Source organism: Sitophilus oryzae, unplaced genomic scaffold (assembly GCF_002938485.1).
Source record: "Sitophilus oryzae breed Bouriz unplaced genomic scaffold, Soryzae_2.0 scaffold_815_pilon_pilon, whole genome shotgun sequence".
Classification (NCBI taxonomy): domain Eukaryota; kingdom Metazoa; phylum Arthropoda; class Insecta; order Coleoptera; family Curculionidae; genus Sitophilus; species Sitophilus oryzae.
This window is the reverse complement of record NW_022147434.1, coordinates 7634160-7656047: the sequence shown is the minus strand read 5'-3', so window position 1 is coordinate 7656047 and position 21888 is coordinate 7634160. Positions and strand designations below refer to the sequence as shown.

The 21888-nt window shown below is 31.0% G+C and overlaps 1 protein-coding gene across 2 annotated transcripts in view; it reads right to left on the bottom strand.

Moving 5' to 3' along the window:
• Positions 1-4439: 4439 nt before the first annotated feature.
• Positions 4440-21888, bottom strand: part of LOC115889544 (death-inducer obliterator 1) — a 60838-nt gene continuing 43389 nt past the window's right edge. The window contains exons 26-29 of one of the 2 annotated variants that reach the window (XM_030909578.1): positions 16304-16436; positions 14979-15125; positions 8348-8562; positions 4440-6314 (exon numbers count right to left, since the gene is read on the bottom strand). In XM_030909578.1, coding sequence (XP_030765438.1) covers positions 5916-6314; positions 8348-8562; positions 14979-15125; positions 16304-16436 — 894 coding nt within the window. In that variant the 3' untranslated portion in view covers positions 4440-5915. The remainder of the gene's footprint in view (positions 6315-8347; positions 8563-14978; positions 15126-16303; positions 16437-21888) is intronic. The other variant, XM_030909579.1, reaches the window with a different exon arrangement.

Below are 21888 nucleotides of genomic sequence, written 5' to 3'. Positions count from 1 at the left end.
CATGTATAGTTTTTTTAATTGTAAAAATTGGAAAAAATGTGTTATTTGATTGCATTTTAAAAAATAAGTGGCAGTAAAATATTTATTTATCGTATGGCTCGTACACATGGAATAAAAACAATACAATATATATATATATATATATATATATATATATATATATATATATATATATATATATATATATATATATATATATATATATATATATATATATATATATATATATATATATATATATACATATATATATTCATTTTGCGCCTCCACGCCTTGGATTGAGACGCAATTTTTAATTGAACATCTCTTAATTATTCCAATGTTCTAACTAATATCTGGCGGCTTAACCGCCCTATAAGAGTCCTTTTGTGGTTGACTGGTCAGCCATGCTTCACGGTGGAGTTATCAACACAAACCATGTTTAATGTAGTTTTTATGAAGGTCTTTTCTGTACCACGTTAATGTCCTGAGGAAGGAATAAATAAATTCCGAAGGCTTGACAATTAACAAAGTGTATTAATTCTTTGTCAAACCCTTCCGCAACTGCAACTCCACTAAATCCTATATTATATATATATATATATATATATATATATATATATATATATATATATATATATATATATATATATATATATATATATATATATATATATATATATATATATATATATATATATATATATATATATATAAATATATATTTATATATATACACTAAAGCTGTAAGGCATATATATATATATATATGAGCGTAATTTTGTTCATTTCATATATTTGAGCGGGCCGAAAAACGCTCTTTACCATCTTTGACGGGAGATGCACTAATATCTCACCGACACTATACGACATCGTCTGTTGATATAGAAGCAGTTTTGTTTGCCGTATCGGTGAGAACCAGCCCCTGGACAGCCCACCTGATGAAGGGTAGGCCCAGAAACCGGTTGTGGGAGTGGAGCTTGGTTCCCCCCTTTACGACAAGCAAAACAATTTTCTTTTTACTTTTTTTTTTTCTCTACTTTCGATTTTTCGAAATTAGAAAAAATACACAGAAAATATTATTTATTAATATACACTAAAGCTGTAAGAATTTTGTTCATTTCATATATTTGAGCGGGCCGAAAAACGCTCTTTACCATCTTTTGACGGGAGATGCACTAATATCTCACCGACACTTTACGACATCGACTGTTGATATAGAAGAAGTTTTGCTTGCCGTATCGGTGAGAACCAGCCCCTGGATAGCCCACCTGATGAAGGGTAGGCCCAGAAACCGGTTGTGGGAGTGGAGCTTGGTTCCCCCCTTTACGAGACAAGCAAAACAATTTTCTTTTTACTTTTTATTTTTTTTTATTTTTTCTCTACTTTCGATTTTTCGAAATTAAAAAAAATACACAGCTAAAGGCAAGAAAATATTATTTATTAATATACACTAAAGCTGTAAGAATTTTGTTCATATATATATATATATATATATATATATATATATATATATATATATATATATATATATATATATATATATATATATATATATATATATATATATATATATATATATATATATATATATATATATATTAATCGGTTTAAAACGTTCTACGTCTTCCGATGCCATCTCTCCATGCCTGTCTGTCTCTCCAAGCACCGTCTCCGAGAGATCTTTCCTCCATAAATTTTTTCTTCCATAAACGTGTCAATCCCTTCCTGTCAACTTCTTCTCGGTCTACCCGGTTTTCTTCTTCCTGCAGGTTTCCAGTTTATAATTTGCTTTGGGATTCTTATTTCTGCCATTCTTTGGACATGCCCGTACCATATGAGTTGACTGTTCTTTATCTTGTCCACAATCAAAGTGAATTGACATGATTCCATTAGAGCCAATTAGTGGAATACTTAAATGCTCATGATTTATGTAGTCTGATTTTTTTTATAGAGATATTATGTTAAAGACAGCGTTTACAAAACCTGACCCAGTATTGTCGACAGCATGAGAGAAATTATTGTGGCTGCTTTTTGAACAACTCCACATATACCTCTTAACATGAAAAGATCTTATGAAAAAGAATCATTTTATGCAGTGAACAGGAAAGGACATTTATATCTAGTTTTAATGTTCAATATTTTATTCTACATCCCTTAATTTTTATGAAATTAACAAAAGGTATCTCACGGCCGCCTAGATTTTATCAGATAATAAATATCTACTGACGCAAAATCACAAAAATGAGAAAATATCTAGGAAAATCTTTGTTTAAGGGCTAGGCAACCTTAATAGTATTTTCAAGAGACATGAATTTCACATTGAATATCGGAATAATATACTGGGTGTTCCATTTAAAATAAAAGATTAACTTGCTTTTAAATGTAACCAATGTTCAATATTAATTTTTTCTCACCCTGTATAACTTTTTGGGTCATGTTTTAACTTAATTTAAAATAAAACAGTTATTTTAACTACATACTAGGCTGTACCGGGTAAATTCCAATTTAGGTGGCTTTTATTGAAATTTAAAATTTGTTCTTCATTTTTAAAAAATGATAAATATGTCAAAAATCTTACGTTTTAGAGATATACTTCTCTAATGAAACTCACTTTTATTTATCTCCTAGAATCCGAAAATCAATTAATATATAGGGTGTTCTATTACAAAAAACACAACTTTGATATGTAACTTTTTTGTAAACACTCTGTAGAACACTCTATATTTTTAAAAATGCTCTAAATTAACCTACATATGCTCACAAAATTTTATTTCAATACAAACTGTCGTTCTCATTGGAGCCTCCGCGGCATATGAGAGGCGCCACCCTGTATATACATTTCACAATATTGCATTAAGAAAATATTAGGACTGACTTGACTAATTGAAACGGCAGGACTGTAGTTTTAGTTATATATATTGAAAAAAAAAAAGAATAAACATAAGTCCTAGTCATCTTGTAAAGTATCTTTACAATAAAATGTTTTGATTAATGATTTACTCACTATGTGACGTTAAAAAACTGTATTTACAAAATATTTCTATATAATAATAAATCTTAAAAATAGTTTGTACAAAAATCATTTAATTATTTATAAATTTACAAACGGTATAAGTAGATTTTAGTATTATAAACTAATATTTGATACAAATTGGCAACATAATTATAAAAAAAATCATTGACAAATTAAATTACATTCTAGTTCTTTTAATACAAATTATAATAATAAAAACTTAATGTTTCAATGTTGTTAGGTAAACAGTAATTTTAAAATTAACTTTTTTGTGTTTTCAAAAATATTCAAGCAACATGCATATATAAAGGAATAAAAGAATTATGTTCAAAAAATCCATTTCATCATAACATTTAACAATTTTTCAAATCTTACACCATTTATAAATACATAATTCCCTAAATCAGAATACTTATTATAAGTAATAAGTTGTGAGTTTTTTTTTTAAACTTAGAGGAATGTTGCAACTCTTAAAATATTAATTTAGTAGCATTGACAATATTATATTCTTTAGTTTAAAAGAATGTCTTTAAAACAACAACGAAAATACAATTAACCACATATAACAGTATAATATGTATTCTGATTACTAATAGTCTGTCCAACGAGAGAATATGACAGTGACAGTTGTTTGAAGTCGTTTGTCGAAATCGTTCTTGTTCTCGCTGGAGAAACTTTATCTGGTTGGCCTTAAATTAATAATTTTTGGTTTGTTGAAAATGGCCAAACACGAATTTTATAACATGGTATTACAAATGTACCATACTTCTACTTAAATATTAAAGATTCATAACAAATTAATATTCCTAAACTAAACAGTTCTTACAAACCATTAAAAGTTTCAAATTTAAAAATACAAGATCTATTTAGAAATTGAAACAATTGCATTATGATCGCCTGATTTATGCTTGTCTCTTCTGTACGAAAACTGCCGTTAATCAACATTTGGGGTATTACTACGAAAAATATCCACAATATCTGTTTATATGGGGTGAGTCAACGATATAATAAAGTTCATTATGAGATAATTGAGAATAATTATAAAAATATGTATTTTGTATATAAAATTAATTTGTATGTTATATTATTATTTCTTTTTTTCTTTTTATTCTTGGCTTTAGGTCGTTGGGGCTTTAAAGATGTTACTAGATTTCGTTTATATATTTTATTTCGACAGTCATGTCTTTTTCAAGTCTTGAACGTAGATTTCCATAGAATTCAAATTGTCAAAAATGGACAATACACACGTATTAAAACTTTCTATTATTTTATGTGTCAAATAAAGCATTTTTATGTGTTAAAACACATAAACACATAAAAAAAATATAATTAATAATAATATTATAATTAATAATTAAATTATAATTAAAACGCATAAACACATAAAAAATTATAATTTAAACACATAAAATAATAAAGTTTTATTACGTGCGTATAGTCCATTTTTTACAATTTTAATTCTATGGAAATCTACGTTCAAGACTTGAAAAAGACATATGACTGTCAAAACGTTGTCAATGAAAATAAAATTATAAACGAAATCTACTAACTAACATCTTTAAAACGACAACGACCTAAAGCCAAGAATAAAAAGAAAAAAATATATAGTATACCAGGTCAAAGAAACTAAACCAAAAAAAAATTATTATTGATGTTACATAATGTTATATTTTTTTGGTAGAAGACCTATTTTATAGAAATAAAGAAAAAAATTAAATAGAGTGTTTAAAATACGCGAAATTATGAATTTCGACTATTTTCAATTAAAAAAATCTAAACTTTTTTAAATACACACTCTTTATATTATTATTATTTTGTCTGATACACTATAAGCGACAGCTATACGTTAGCGACTTGCCTGCACGGGCTAGTTTGCGCAAGATAGGACACTGTGTGGTGTCCACACGATGCAAGTAAGATCGCACATTCATCATTATTTTTATTCAGAATTTGTGGTTCCGTTCGTGGAAATGTCAAGTGACGAATTATTATTTAAAGCAAAACCCACAAGAGCCACAAAACTGTAGCTTGAACTAGCTGATACCGTCTACACGTATGCTATCACCGCACAAATTGGTTTGCACAAACTAAAATCTTTAGCAGTGCGACGTTTACGCAAGCCGCGGTTTTTGGTTTGTGCGTGCTACCGTTTTACCGTCTATACACAGCGAGTTCCTGATACAAACAGGTTTGTGAAGGTAAGCTCGTGGTAAAGCTTGTATGTGTAGCCGGCCCTTTACAGAAGCCTTTTACTTGTAAGGCCGTAGCCCAACATAAAGCTGGTAGCGTAACGTATGGCGGAGAGGAGTGCTTACAGTGTGAGAAAATACCCGCCAATCCGTAATACGCTGCGCTGTATGTGGGGCCACTTCGGTTTATTTTAATGCATTTGAACGCTTCGCGGTCCTCCTCGCCCTAGGCTCTATTACGCTGTACGCCTCATGTGGGGACACGCACTAAGTATCTTAAGATTCTCAAAAACTATTGCATATAGAACTATTTATAAGTAACTATAAAACTACAGAGAGAGATGAAGTATTCCCTTTAAAAAAAATAATAATAAACCTTAAATAAGCGATAACTCTATAATTATTGATATGAGTAGGAAATGGGACAATGATTTAAGTTTATTAAAAAAACTTATTACTTCGCTAATTAAATCAAGGTTTTATCCATAATCTTTTATACTAACAGATTATTTGTTGTAGTAACAGCAGTTTAAGTACATCCTTTGCCTTTGAAACTTTTGAGAATATCGCCACTAAAACATATTTCCTTCTTGCTTTTTATAACACACCTTAGTTGGATTTACAGGCAATATTCCTTAAAGATATAGGAAAAACAAACTCTGCCATAAAGTATACACATTACCTATATTCTTTGCAATTAAAAGCTGTGCATATTATACCATAAAAATAACTTAATCTACACCAGGAACGGGAGGCAAGGTTACATCTGCATCTAAAGGTGTAGACGTAGTCTTAGGTGTAGACGATGGGGAAGGGGCGGCTACAGTGTTTTTATTACTCGACTTCTTATCCCTATCTTCATCCATCATTTCCGCAGCGGCTTTCTTGATTAAATCCTCTTCAGTTAGCGAACCTAATACGCTCGTCGATTTTTCTCGACCATCATTTAGCGGCGAGTTGACCGAAGATGGCTTTATTTTAGGTTTAATAGGTAGATTTAAAGGAATTGTATCGCTGTTCACGTCAGGCATGGGACTTGAACATAATGGACGCGTAAATGTTTTAGGGATGATTAATGGAATCGTCAAATCTGTTTGTCCTGCTGCCTGTGGGACAGGTGTTGCCTTTTCCTAATAAAATATCACAAAATTATGTTATAATACCAGGAAGAGTTAAAATATTATATTTATGTTATCTACTTTTTATTCCATCAAAAGCTCAATGGGGGTAATGTAAAATTTGTAATTACTTAAAATGGTTAAAATAAAACTAGTACAGTAGAACACGTATAAAAGATAGACTAATCATTAATTTATTTGGTTTAGCCCAACAGATACAAGCAAGACATATGTTTATTTAGCTGTTTGTTTATGTTTTGATTTGCTTGACCACAAGCCTAAAATAACTACTTTTTCAAACTTAGACGCCATTAGTGTTAGCTTCAAACATAAAAGAAAATTTAGATTCGAATAGCTTCTGCTTCCCGCCAAACCTTATAATTGTTTTGGATCGCATCCGTTGTAGAGCGCTGCTAGCGGTTACTAAGAACAAGAACAGATAGCATGTTTCCTGGTCAAAGTCAAATTTTTCAAAAATTAAAACCAGCCTCGTTGAAAAAATACAAGTGTTTAAAGCATCCGTTTTTAAATTTATTTTTGCGATCGTGTGCTTAATTTTAATGTTATTTACGCAAACGCGTGATAATTGTGGACAACGCATTTAAATGAAAATAAAAAATGGCACTAGAAAATGTATTATTTCAATAAAAGAAAATGTAAATATGCAATTTACATAAAAGAAAAAATAATTTGTTATTTATAAGCAACACAAGAATTTCTTAAAATAGATAATTTCTTATTAAAGATGATAAATATAAAGTATTGTATATCCAACGATGGCAGTGACAGTCGTCCGTCATTTTAAATTAAAAGTAAATCTGCGTTTTTTTTAAATGCGTTTTCTGTCAATTTTTGAATGTAGTTCTTTTATTGGATAGGTTATATTACGCGCTACCTACGGTAATCGCAAAACTTTTTCCGTTTTACGTCACCAATCATCGAAATGACACTAAATCCTATAAACCTGACTAAATGAAATGTTGGCAAAAATGTTTAAATTTGTTGTATAATTTAAGATACCGAGCAGCGCTTCATTGCAATTTATATATCAAATGATTATATCATCATCATGATATTATTTAGATTAAAGCTGCAAAAATTAGTTTAAACCTAATTTTATTATCGCTATGTTGGTCACATTGCGCCGTTTTCAGCAACGTTGCCGTTTATTATTTGACAATTATCATAATAGCAGTCATTATTTTGTATAATATCATGTTGTTGAATCTTTAAGAGTAATTCTCGTTTTTTGCCCATTTTCATAGTCTTAATTTAAAAATTGTACTTTTAAGCACAAACAGAAATTTTAAGAACTAAATTATCGAGTTTTTGTATTGCATTTCTTGAAATTGTGTGTTGAAAATATGCCGAAGCAGTTAAACAATCGAAGCATAGAGCTTGTAGCTTCCCTGATAAACTATTTTGAACGCGAACGTGACGATAAAGGTGCTTTATTACCCTTGATTGCTATCAGAGAAGTAAGTTTGATTGGTAAGCACATTATACCACTTTCAAAGATATTGATGCGTTAGTTTTTAGTAAATTCTGTAATTATTAGTTTGTACTTGCTATTACCACTTGTGGTTTTGTAAGTTTGGTAAATAACCCATAATAACGCTTAGAATAATTTTCATAATGGACTAGTTTTTGCCAATATGTAATAAGTAAAATAAGCCATGAAACAAATAATTCAGTCGGAGGATTATATACTTTATTGAGAAATGGAAATTACTCATACCACAATTTGAAAAATAGAAATGAATGCTGAAAATAAAATAGTAGCAGTAGATTGTATGACCAACGGGACATTTGTGTGACGTATATGTTATTAATACTAAATGTCAACTTTTTAGTAAGTAAAAAATAAGTTTTTGAAAAAGTTTATTATTTATTAATACTTAATTGTAATTTTAGTTCATTCTGCACAAGCAAACGCCAAAATGAAAAATTCTCTATTTCTAATAAATGAATCGCTTTCTGATTGTTATCGCGCTTATTCATTCATCACTGTATAAATAATACTCGTTGGATTATTTTCCACTTACCTCAGTTGCGATAGTTTTAATACTGTCTAAAATTTGCTGTAGATTGCTGGGTAAGGCGATACTAGCCAAAGCCGAACCTGCAATTTCTGACCCGGCAGTTGCAATATTTTTCGTTATACTAGTTATTTCTGATTTCTGTAACTCTATTTGTTTATTAAGCTCCTCCATTTGTCTTTGAATATCCATCTTGGACGACGGTAAAGCATCTCCAAGTCCTGCAATAACAATTTTACATCAGTAATAAATCCAATTTTAATATAGCATCCAGGGTAGTGTAAACCATTGTTTTTTGTTACGGTTTTGTTTCTTTTATTATAATTATTCAGAGGAAATGCATTGCCTGGTTATTCTAAATAAGTTGTCTGTATTTGAATCAGTAAAATAATAACGTTTGATATAGACTGGTGTTGTAATACGCTCAAAAATTTATTTTTGGAGAACGTTCCCCGAAAATAAACGAACAAAAATAAGAAAATGTCGATAACTTATAATTTTCAGAAAATAGGTCGGAAAATCAATCAGTTGCTTTTTTATTGAAGCGAAACTTCTTTCCGCGCGATAGGTGTAAAAAATGAAGGCAGTGACACACGAGACGCGAGAGTTAAAGTGGTAACGATCGGAGGTTACAACGGAGCGTCGTAACTCGGGCTCTATGTGAGTTGTGAGGGGGCTGAAACTTCGAATGTAGATAGCGCTCGAAGAGCGCCATATTTTCATGGCATTTTGATGACGTTTCGTGCACTATGAAATCCCATCATCAATGGCGCAAAAATCGTCCCATTTAATGGATCGTTGGAGCGTCGTAACTCAGGCTCTATGTGAGCTAGGGGGCTGAAACTCGGAATGTAGATGGAGTTCGAAGAGCCATCTTTGCCCATCTTTTCATGATATCTTTTCCAGGTCCTATCTTTTCATGATATTTTGACGACGTTTCGTGCACTACTAAACTCCATCATCAATGACTCAAATCAAAAAATCGTCCGATTCAAATGAAATTTGGTATGTCAATAGATTGGACCAAGGCCAACTTGACCGTGTCCGACACGTGTCACTCACAGTTAGTTTTAAAAGTTTCTAGTAAGAAAGGTTTAAAGTTGATGCCATCCGATCGCGATCCAATTTGGTGGGTAGGCAATGTGAGCGACGGTGCACACGGTCCCATCCTGTATAGTTGAATACAACGTATCGTTTACATTTTCAACAGGGTGGGATAACGATTTGATATTGAAGTAAAATATTGATCGATTTCGGCATAATTGAGGACGGGCTACAGGATGATGCCTTCGGCTGGCGTTTCAAACAGATGCCTTTAAATGGACGAAATCATCAAGATTTTTCTTAATTATGGGTCGATTGGGGCCAAACTAGGCACGTGGATAAAGGTACCTGAATGGAGTGCTCAGAAGAACAGACGGACAGACGGTAGTAAGAAAAAGCTTCACTTCAAATATAGTGCATACACAATTTTTTTCTGTATTTTTCATTTTTTCTTATTCTAGAGAAAAATGAGAATTTTGAGAACATTTACGAGCCCTAACAACTATATGTTGGGACAAGGTCTTTTTTTGCAATAAAAATAGTAATTTGTTAAAACGACTCAATTTATTTTGTTTATTATTTTAAATTCAAACATTACAATATGATCTAGACAATTTTACTATATTTTTATAACTTTGCAAACAAATCACTTTTGATAATAGCTTATTTCGCCAAAATCAAGCCAAATTTGCTGACAACTATATATTGGGACAGCACAACAAGAAATTTGTTTAATACGAAGTTAAATCATCTTTCGCCTTAACAACTGCCTGAACTATTAATGGCATTGTATTTACCAATGAGGAGAAAAATTATCCCAAATTTCCTGCAGTTTTGTCCGCGAATCAAAAATTGTTCGTTGAGGGTGGTTTCTTAAATATTGCTTCATTTTATGCCACACAGTTTCTATAACATTGAGCTCCGGACTACTTGCAGGATGGGGGATAGAACTTTTATATTATTATTACCGAACCAATTTTTAGTTGATTTTTCTGAATGGCACGATGCTCCATCTTGTTCGAAAATATAGTCTTCGTTTGGAAACAATTCTTGAGCACTAGGCAAAAGTGAGGTCTCAAGTATATGTTGATATTTTTGGGCGTTAACAGTGCCATCTATAAAATTTAATTTGCCCAAACCTCTTGCTGACATGCAACCCCAAACCATAATCCCCTTAGGAAATTTAACAACCCTCTTTAAGCAATCTTTATCAAAGGCGTCTGCTTTATTTCGATGATCTCCAACGCAAACATCAAATTTAGACTCATCGCTAAATATGACCTTATTCCAATTATTTTGTGTCCACGATAATTTAGCCCAATTGTAGCGATTTTTCTTTTGAATTTCTGTGAGTAGCGGATTTTCTTTGGCCTATATAAGAATTTGATTTATCCACACAAAATAAAGTTTACCTTGTAAAACCCCAGACCGTATTATGGATATATTTTCGGCAACATTCTCTTAATATATTTAAACCAGTTACAGTATTCCATTTAATTGTTACTTCGCGAAGAGTACTGCTTCTCGCAGACTTGCAAATTTTTACTAAATTTCGTAAATCTCTCCGAGATATAACTTTTGGCCTTCCCGAACTTTTACCTCTAACGTCTACATTGGCAGATTCGCCGTATTTTTTTATTATTATTAAAGACCGTGGTTTTTGGAATACTTAAATCATCAGAAATTTTTCGAATTGTTTTTCCCGTACTGTATTGACGAATGATAATTTCGCGTAGTTTTTGATTTGTAGCTTTTCCACGGACCATTACTTTGAATTAAATTAACAAAATTGAAAATTAAAAAAAAAAAATTACTCACAGTAAATCCTTTGACTATATAAAGTAAATCTCACTACTCAAAGTATCGAGTCACTTACAAGCTGTCAATGCTGAAGTAAACAGTTTGCGACATTTGTGACGTTTATAGCAAAGCCGCCTATCTACCTATGATAATATTAATTATTTAAAAAGACTTGTCCCAACATTTAGTTGTCAGCAAATTTGTCCTTTTATGAACGAAATCCGCTACTGTGAATATGGATTGATTTACAAATTCATAAAAATATTGTCAAGTTGTTTAGGATATATGGCTATGTTTATATTTAAAAAATTAAACATATATTTTTCAGTCATTTTGAAAAACCAAGGCAATAATTCCAAAATATGACCTTGTCCCAACATATAGTTGTCAGGGCTCGTAGAACAAACAAAAAAAATTGAAAACAAAAGGTATTCAGAATACGTCGGCTTTTTTCTGGACATAAAGTAGAGGAAAGTAACTATCAACACAACATATACTACTGCAATTTGCAAATGAAAACGGCAAATCAGAAGCTAAATCTACCGAGTCGGCATTTCTGGCTGTGGTGCCAATTTTCGTGTGACCAATAAAGTACTGGCAATACAGAAGATGTAGTGAATAAAGAGAGAAGAGCAACTATTCAGCGCGTGAAATCTAGCATCTGATATACCGTGTGATATTGAAAAGGTCAAATATTATCTCCCCAGATGATTTTATGCAAAAATTGTAATAGACTTTTTTGAAGAGGCGTTGAAGTTGTATTGTCGTCTAGAATTTCGTTTTATTTGGGATAGGCATCTAAAAGTTATTTGCAAAAATCTACCTTCAAATTACTAAAAATTTATAATACGGCCCAAAGAAATCTACAATTAAAATATCAGCAAAAATATGATTGTCAAATTCGATGTCACATTTTTTTTTGTTTACACTATGCGTTTACAAGAATTTCCGTGGTTAGAAAAAAGTGGTTAATGTTTTTTTTTGAATTGGAATGATTATTTACAAAAACATTTGTTTAACTGAGAATAGTATTCGCGGTGTATGACTTAAGCTTGATTTTCATGCATCCGTTGTCTGACGATACGATGATACGATATTAATTTTATTGGTTGAATTTAAAGGCTTCAATTGGTTAACTATTTCTAACCAATCGAAGCCTATAAATTCAACCAATGAAATTAATATCGTATCATCGTATCGTCGGATAACGGATGCATGAAAATCACGCTTTACTCGATCACTCGCAGGCCTCGCTCATACCACATACATCCACAATAATTTTACAAATAAAAGAAATATTTGTAACTAAAGGAACTTTATTAAATTATACTAATTAATAAAACGTTTACATATTAAAATAATAAAAAGTTTACATTGTTATTTTCTTCCTGTTCAATTATTTTTCTTTAACTTTTTTTAACTTTAGTTTCAAACCTCAGGTTTATTCTTTAAACTGTTGACTTGTTCAGTATAGGCTTTCCGGAGACTGACCTGCGAACATATCTAACACAGCGGGAATACCATTTCCAGTAAAAGGCCCTTTAACCATCTTATCTTTTCCAGAAATTGCGAAATTCATAATTATTTTATACAAAATTACTCTGGTTCTCATAGACAAACTTTTTAGAACAATCGCCTTTCGTTTTTGTCATCATGACAACCAGATGACAACATCATGACAATTCGTCATGATTGTTAATTTTTCTTTTCGTGATTTACCTTTTTTTCTAAACTCTCCATTTTATTGACTTATGAATATGGATAGGGAACAAATTCCTTTGTTCCATATAGGTATTTATATATTTTGTTACTTATAATTTTAGGTTATACTATTTGTTATTTTATTTGCTGCAGGAGTCAGTATCATCTATTTTCTATATGTATTGGTGCCCCCTTTCCCCGATAGATATGTTAAAGACACCCGGTAAATAAAAGTAAATAGTTATATTTATCATCTTATTAAGAAAAAAGTAGAAGTAGTAGTGTCAAAAATATTTCGAACCTCTCTTAACATAACAAATTAATACAATTAATTTTTTTCATTTTTTGGGTAGGTAGTTTATAGCTGGTTTATAGTAACCAGAAACTTTATTAATATACCTATTTTACTTTTGTTTTAGGATTAAAACTGGACTTGAAAATGGTTCAGGATCATGATTCTCGTAAAGTCTTCTTTGCTTGAATATTCACTTTGTTATTGCAATTAGGCAGTTTTTTCGAAAATGAGATTTTTAATGTCCTTTAAAAAAATTGGCCGATCGTTTCCTGCAACAGTCAGTTCTTCTGTAGTTAAAATTGGTAAGTGGGTGGAATAAATACTGTTATTTTTTGTTATTATATTATAAAAAGTTTATTTATTTTTATGTATAAATAAATATGTTTATGAAACAGTACAATTTTTGCTTTTTTTATAATTTCCCTTATAATAGTAGTATTCTTTCGTTCTGAAAGAAACTGCAAATTTTCACTTAAACTGATTTATTCCCTACACCACGTTCCTTTTACGTGGTATAGGGAATAAATCAGTTTAAGTGAAAATTTTTAATTTCAGAATGAAAGAATACTACTAATATGGCTAATTTAAATTTTCCGCCAGCCAGAATGTGCGATAATGTCTTACGATACGTTTTATACCTATCTCTTTCTTTTTCATATAAAGCACACATAATAAAGAAAGATAACAATAAAGACGTACGTCCTGCCATGGTCCTGCTAATTGGTTTTAAAATTGTTATTCTGAGTTGCGCTACGGGAACGCGATCCCACTCTTTACCATGAGATTTGCCAGTCTCTTTTTATTTGTTTGTCTATGGTTTTCCTTCAAATTTTTTTAAATAAAATGTGACATCAAATTTGACAATGACACAATCACATTTTTTGCTGGTATTTTAATTGTAGCTTAATTGTAGCTAATTTGAAGGTAAGATTTTTGCAAATAATTTTTAGATGACTATTCCAAATGAAACGAAATTCTACACTAAAGTACAACTTTAACGCCTCAATACAACTTTTGCAAACAAAAAAGCCTTTACAACAAAAAAGCCTAATACAACTTTTGCATAAAATCATCTGGAGAGATAATATTTGACCTTTTCAAAAGTAACATGGGATTTCCAATATCCCGTGTTCCGATGCACCGCACGGTATAATGGTTATGTAATAAATACTTCGCATTTTTCTCTCTCCGACTTACTAGATCGCCATAGTAATTCACTCCAACACACGTAAACATCGATCCAAGACTTCGCTTGCCGATAGGGTATATACAGTACGTCTGTCCGTTCTGTAGCTACGGGGTATCCGTGAGAGGGAAAACGATATTCTCTCAATGTTTTTCGTAAAAAATTAGACGACGCGTCCCATCAATAAAAATTCGACAAATATGCAAGTAGCCAATAAAGTGAGCTGGCGGAGCGATTTGCGGTGACGTACTCGTCAAGTCGACGTATAAAATATATTGCTGTTTATTTAAATGTTTTTTGTTCGCATTCCTATCATAGACACAGATCCAGCAGACGTACTGTAATAGAGATATTAACGGCATATCGCGAAATCCCCGAACTCCACATAATATGGTGTATTAATAATTAATTGTTGATGTAATAATTACCCCTGCGGTAATATTATTCAAAACATCTTTGACGTTCGACGTGGTGGTTAATTTTTTAATAATACCACAAAAAGTCCACTTTTTGTGAAACATTATTATATGGTATACCATAATTCTAGATACTTTTCTTAACAAAAAAAAATCTTAGAGTGTTTTTTACACAGTAATTAAATTAATAGTTACCTGGAATAGTAGCATAGCCTTCATTAACAGTTGTAGTTTCCATTGAAATTGCAGTAACATTTGATACAGTTACCGAAACGCTAGGAACGTCCATACTTTCAGTTACAACAGTGTCTGGATCAGAATCTTCAGGACTATACGGCTCATCTAGAAAATTTAAAGCATCTGCTATACCCTTATTCTCTTAATATTGTAGATACAATGCAAAAAAAATCTATAGATATGTGCGTCGAGCATCTGTAGCGCCTAGAATAAAAAACTTGGAAATTTTGTTTAAGTGCCAACATAAAGTATGTACTAAGATGTATTTCAGAAAAATATTTTAAATTCTATAGGTTGACCCAAAAAAGTGTGAGTCGTTCTGTATTTTTTTTAAATGGAACACCCTGTATATTATTGCATTTTTGGTTTGGTTTCAGATCACTTCAACAACACACCAATCAAATGTGATTCTTTTCATGAAGTTTTTTATGTTAGGAGCTATACAGATGCCCGAAGCACTATTGGCAGACCCTGTATAAAGAACGCTGACAGAAGATTTAACATCACTCAGTTTGAATTAATTAAAATAAAATTCAATTTGTAATATTTGAACGACTTATATTAAAATTAGTCGTTTAAATGCGAGTATTACGAATTAACTAAAATGTAGTGGAATACCAGAAAAATTATATTAAGTTCAACATACATTAAATAATAAAATATTAATATACAGTTCATACCAAGGTGGTAGCTTTGCTGTAAAAAAATGTCAAGTTGCCGCATTTATTTAATCATTTCCTGACATTGTCATTCGTTTTGACACTTTATTTTTCTATTACGAGTTTTTAGTTTAAATAAATAGTGTTGTGATACTTGAAAGCTTGAAAATGTTTACTAGCAGACCTCGCAGTCGAACATTGTTCTTTTTAGAACCTCTTGTAGTGCGAAGTGTACAAGATGCCGAAGCAGTTTAACAGTCGTTAAAAACACATCACAACTTTATTAGAATATTTTGAATAGGAAAGCGGTAGTAATTGTCCTTTATATCCCTTAAGTGCTGTTAAGAAGGTGAGCATTATTGATGTAAATAATAACTGTTTATATATTTATAATTAATTTATTTTTGTTTCTTAAAATATTTTGATTAAAAGAAAATATGTAAAAGTGGGTAACGTTGCGCCGGTCAAGCTCAATCATGTGACTAAAAGTTTATTTGGTATGAACTGTAATTTGTAGTGTGTATAGCACAGAATACATTTATTTCTATCTACAAATGCTGAAACGAGAAAAAGGCAAGAACAATATTATAATATAATTTAATAAAAGTAAAATATTATGTATACCATCTTCAGATATAGGAACTGGCTTGACAGGTTCCTCCATAGGCGAATCTTCTTCTTGCACAGGAGATGATGAAATCGTATCTGGAACGATAGGGGGTAATGGCGGGGTAATTTTAGCCAAACGTGGATCAACCTAAAAAAAATAAAACAATAAAAAATTATAGGGTGTACCGCTCTTTAATGGACCCGTTACTATTAAAAAAATATGATTATATAAAAAAATTGAGTTACAATATGGATGAACTGAATTCCAGTTTATCTGTACTATCAGTAGAGTTCGATTTTTTATAGCATGTTAAAATAAAAAATATGGTGTACCGGGTAGTCGGAATTGGTCTGTTTTAACAGAGAAAACCTATTTCCTGATTAGATAGAGCAAAACCGACATAGATATCATGGGCTCGATTTCTGAGACATGTTTAATGGCATAAGCCGCCTGTTGATATTTTCACTGCCAACTGAGATATGGGGTCTTTTTGATTTTTTTACCATTTTGAAAATTGCCCATAACTTTTTTATTTTGCGGAATAATAAAATTCTGCAAAGGCGTTCTTAAGGCACTTTTTTAAGCACAATCCAGTGGCGTAGCGTGTTTTTTTTCTATGCTTACTCTTTTTGTCAGAAATAATAAAAAATATAATTTTTTTAAAATGAAAATCATAGTTGGCTATGAACTTAAAAAAATGCTGGCGTTTAACCATTTTGAATGATATAAAGTTATGGGTACCTGTTTCTAAGAATGAGAGAAATATTAGGTTTTTCATATTTGTATCGTAGTGTGCCTTGATTTTGTGTTGACCTAGATGTCTAATTATTTTTTTATCGCAATTTAATATTCTATATTATTATTTATCTGCATAATTAAAGACTTTTGAAAAGATTAAGATTCTATATTAGTTTTAGTAATTACAATTGAAATTGATACAATAAACAAAGAACAAAGTTAAAAAACGTATTTTTTGAGGTACGAATATAGTTTTCTAAAAAGAATCATCTAAGATGTTCACACTGAGTACCCCCTTATTGAATACATAATAAACATCTTTTGCGCACAGAGTTACAGCGATTTATTAGGCGAACTGGTGTAGTAAGTCCAAAAGCTTACCTAGTAGTCTTCTGTAATTCTTCTCTCGTCCTAATGGTTCTTCCCTTATATATAAGGTCTTTTAATTTCCACCATAAAAAAGTCAAAAGAAGTTAAATCACAGGACCAAGATATGGGGCCCCTTATTCCAATTCGATTCTCTCTAAATTCTCCATTTAATGGCGTTTTAATTGTAATTGGTAAAACTAATATAGAATGTTGATTTATCTTTTCAAAAGTCTTTAATTTTGCAGATAAATAAAAATATAGAATATTAAATTGCGATAAAAAATAATTAGGCAACTAGGTCAACACAAAATAAAGGCCCGCTTCGATACAAAGATTCTCTCATTCTTAGAAATAAATACCCATAACTTTATATCGTTGGATATACATCAGCATTTTTTTAAGTTTATAGCCAATTATGATTTTCATTTAAATAATTATATTTTTTATTATTTCTGACAAAAAGAGCAAGTATAGAAAAAAAACTGACTACGCCACTGGATTGTGCTTAAAAAAGTGCCTTAAGAACGTCTTTACAGAATTTTATTATTCCGCGAAATAAAAAAATTATGGGCAATTTTCAAAATGGTAAAAAATTCAAAAAGACCCCGTATCTCAGTTGGCAGTGAAAATATTAACAGGCGGTTTATGGCAATAAACGTGTCAGAAATCGAGCCCATGATATCTACGTTGGTTTTGCTCTATCTAGTCAGGAAATAGGTTTTCTCTGTTAAAACAGACGAATTTCGACCACCCTGTACATGGGGCAAAAACTTAAATAGCAGGATTTGGAACAAAAATTGACCTCTCGATCAAAAAATACGATGGTGGAATAAGAGGGAGGGAAAAATTTTCCGCCCACTTCCCTTCTCGTCCTAATAGTGTCAAGTAATTATAAATTAATTGAATTATAATCTAAGCTTTATTCAATATAGTTATCACTAATTTTTAATTGCGATTAAAAATTAATAAATCTGTTTTGATACGTGTAAAAAAAAGGTTAGAGATAAAAAATAAATATTAATTTTGAAATTTAAAACGAGTAATGATGGTAAATGCTTTTTTTATTTTATTTTCCTTGTACATCTACTTTTAATCAATTTACATGTCTTATTAATCACACTTGCATTAACTTAAATCATATAACCTAACTATTGTTATTGTATTGTAGAAAAATATAGGTGATTGTTAACGCATGTTTATTGTTTAAAACATTGCAATTATACGTATCACTTTAGCGATTATTTAATAAATAATTTGTATTACATGTAAATAAGATCAATTATCTCTAAGAAGTACTTTGTGTGAAATAAACTGTAAGAGATGATTGAATAAATCACAAAACACATATGCGGGATTAAATTTACTTGCGGGATTAGAATTTTTAAATTAATATAAATCTGTGATTAGTTTTTAAAATTAAGAAATTCAAATTATGAAATAAATTATCTAGTATCAACCGTTAAAATACCGTCTGCTTGGAAGAAGACTATCGCAACTCAAAACAAAATGTTTTTACAATGAAACGACTGCAATTTATCTATATTTTGTGAAATTCTGGTTACAGGCGCAGTGAAAATGACAACTTGTCTTTCTTTTCCACATAAAAATATAGACCATAGACAAATAAAACAGGTTTAGATCGAAAAGCGCCCATAAAGACAATGTAAATACTATTTGGCGCTATTCTTGCAACGGTCGAGACCCAAAGCTTTTGATAATTTCGGAGCGGTGCAAATTTATTATTTTCTTTTAATTTTTTAAATAAAATACAGTGTGTTGCATATAACAAACTGTATTTTCTATACGGACATATACCTATGAAACATTGGAAACCGACGTTATGCCACGATCCACGATGGATTTTGCAGTTCACAGTTCACACAGCTTTTTAAGAAATATAAGCGATATACAAATATTAGGATTAGATATATTGCGATAGATGGTACTGCTAAAATTACTCTGAAAATAATGCAGATTTCTTTTCTATTTTATTTTTTAAACTTGTAGTAACAGGATGGCGCACCAAAAAATGTTCAAATCTTTTGTACGGAAGATTTCGTTCTGTTTTATTCTATTCTGTAATGGTATACTCAATCATTTGCTTGTTTTGTTTTACACCGAATCAATTAACATTAATAGTATTTCAGTACAAATAAATAATATAATCATGTAATTATTTATCAACAAAAATATATAAAATCTTTTCACCGAATCGGGGAAGATTTCTACAGACAACATCCAAAAATGACAGAAAATACATTGTGTTCATTAAAAGGACGACAGACGTAAATTCCACTGTCATGTATCCTCTTGTTGCACAAACTATAGATATACTACTGGAACAAATAAATATCGATATATTCTAAGTATTATTGACAGGTAAAGTTTACCCAACGAGAGAATACATGACAGTTGTTTGTCGTTTTAATTTTCAGTTAAATTCTATTTTCTGACATTTTTTGGATGATTGGTAATTTGTTATAATATTGTATTTATTGAAGACAATATAATGTATTGTATTATTATTATTATTATTACATAATAGACCATACATAATTAGTTAACTTTAAACGAATTTGTTAACTGATTGGTTTGCCACTCATAACGTAAAATTATATAATTTTTTATACAATTTTACTTTTAATAAAGATATAAAAAGACCAAAAGGAAAATAAATCGTACAAAGAAGATAACTATGGTCTTTTTTCGTTTTACACGAATTAGCTCGATATACGCAGGTACCACCATTTTAGACCTTTAAAAAGGTGGTTACCTGCGGATATTGTGCTATGTAAGTAAAGTTCGTGTAAAACAAAAAAAACATGAGAGCTAAGACGATAGCTATCTTTTTTGCACCTTTTATTACCGTTCTGACCATTTTGTATCTCTAGTATAGTGAAAAGTAGTTAATTAATTTTTCATATATGAAGGCCAGGGGGAAAATTAGTGATGGGAACCGATTAATTTAAATAATCAAGTATACCGAAGTTTCAAACGAATTCAATAATCGTGCGATCGCCCGAGAGGAATTTCGCTCGTATTTAAAAATACGGTTTTTCGTCCGTCGCTTGTTGTACTCGCAACTCGTAACGTCAAAGTTAACGTCACTTGGTAAGTTGCGTGCGCAGAGCACATATCCAATTCGGTGATGAATAGCAAGAGGCAAGTAGCAAGCGACGAGTAATTCGTTTAATTTAATTTAGTTTAAAGCATTGTCGATGTAATGCTAATGCTTAGCAGGAATAAAGTGTGGATTACAACAGGCCTTAAAAACCCTATTTTAGGGCATTTTTGTTTTCCCCTTACCACAGAATATCTAGCTACGCAACAGAAGCCTCGTTACATGTATAAAATTGTAGGTAGCAAAAGGAGACAGGCTTTAAAAGCCTGTCTCCAAATCAGATATTTTGATGTGGTAGTTTCGCTACTACATAATAGAGGGCAATAAATTTAAAAGAAAACAGTTTTCTACAAACAAAATTTAAAAGAATTTTGTGCAGTGTTGCCATTGTGTAATTCATATCGTAGTACTTCCTGATAAAGCTTACCTTCAAATTTGCTACATCATTTAAACATATTAAAATAGATCAGAGTTGTTTTTTTTCAGTTTGCCATGTTAGATGGAATTAAATCTTATGAGCTAAATTACAATCACTTCCTGACGTTTGATTGTATAATTGAATCCTGAATTTTCATTGTAATTCGGCGACAATATAATAAGTATTGTTCTACTATTATTATAGTTCTACCACTTCCTGACGTTCGATTGTGTTCATACCAAGTTCATATCGTAAAATCGGGAAAAAACGGCGTTAGCGATAGCTATGAAATGAATATCGCTGTCATTTTATATGTAAATTTATATGAGAAATGTCATCGATCGTCCTTTTCCAGCCAACTGGACGCCGTTTTTTCAGAAGCATATCAAGTGATACCATAATATAGTACTATATTACGATACATGGCGTTCGATTGGGCTTAAACTTGGTATACTATATCTTCAGTGACATTGTAATATTATGGTACCATGAAGCATATAAAGTGGTACCTTCTATAGTACCATATTTGATGACATAGCAATATTAGGTACATGGCGGCAATAGGGCTTAAACTTGGTATACTACGTATTTTCGGTGACATTGTAATATGATGGTACTATGATGCATATCATCTGGTACTATAATATAGCACCATATTATGTACATGGCGTTCGATTGGGCTTAAATTTGGGATACTACGTATCTTCGGTGATATTGTAATATTATGATACCATGGAGCATAATAAGAGGTACCATAATATAGTACCATATTACGATACCATTTCCTGGCGTTCGATGGGGCTTAAACTTTTTATACTACGTATCTTCGGTTACATTGTAATATGATGGTACTATGATGCATATAAAGTGGTACCTTAATAGAGTACCATATTTCAATACCATTTCCTGGCGTTCGATTGAGCTCATATTTGATATATACTTGCGTATTTTTG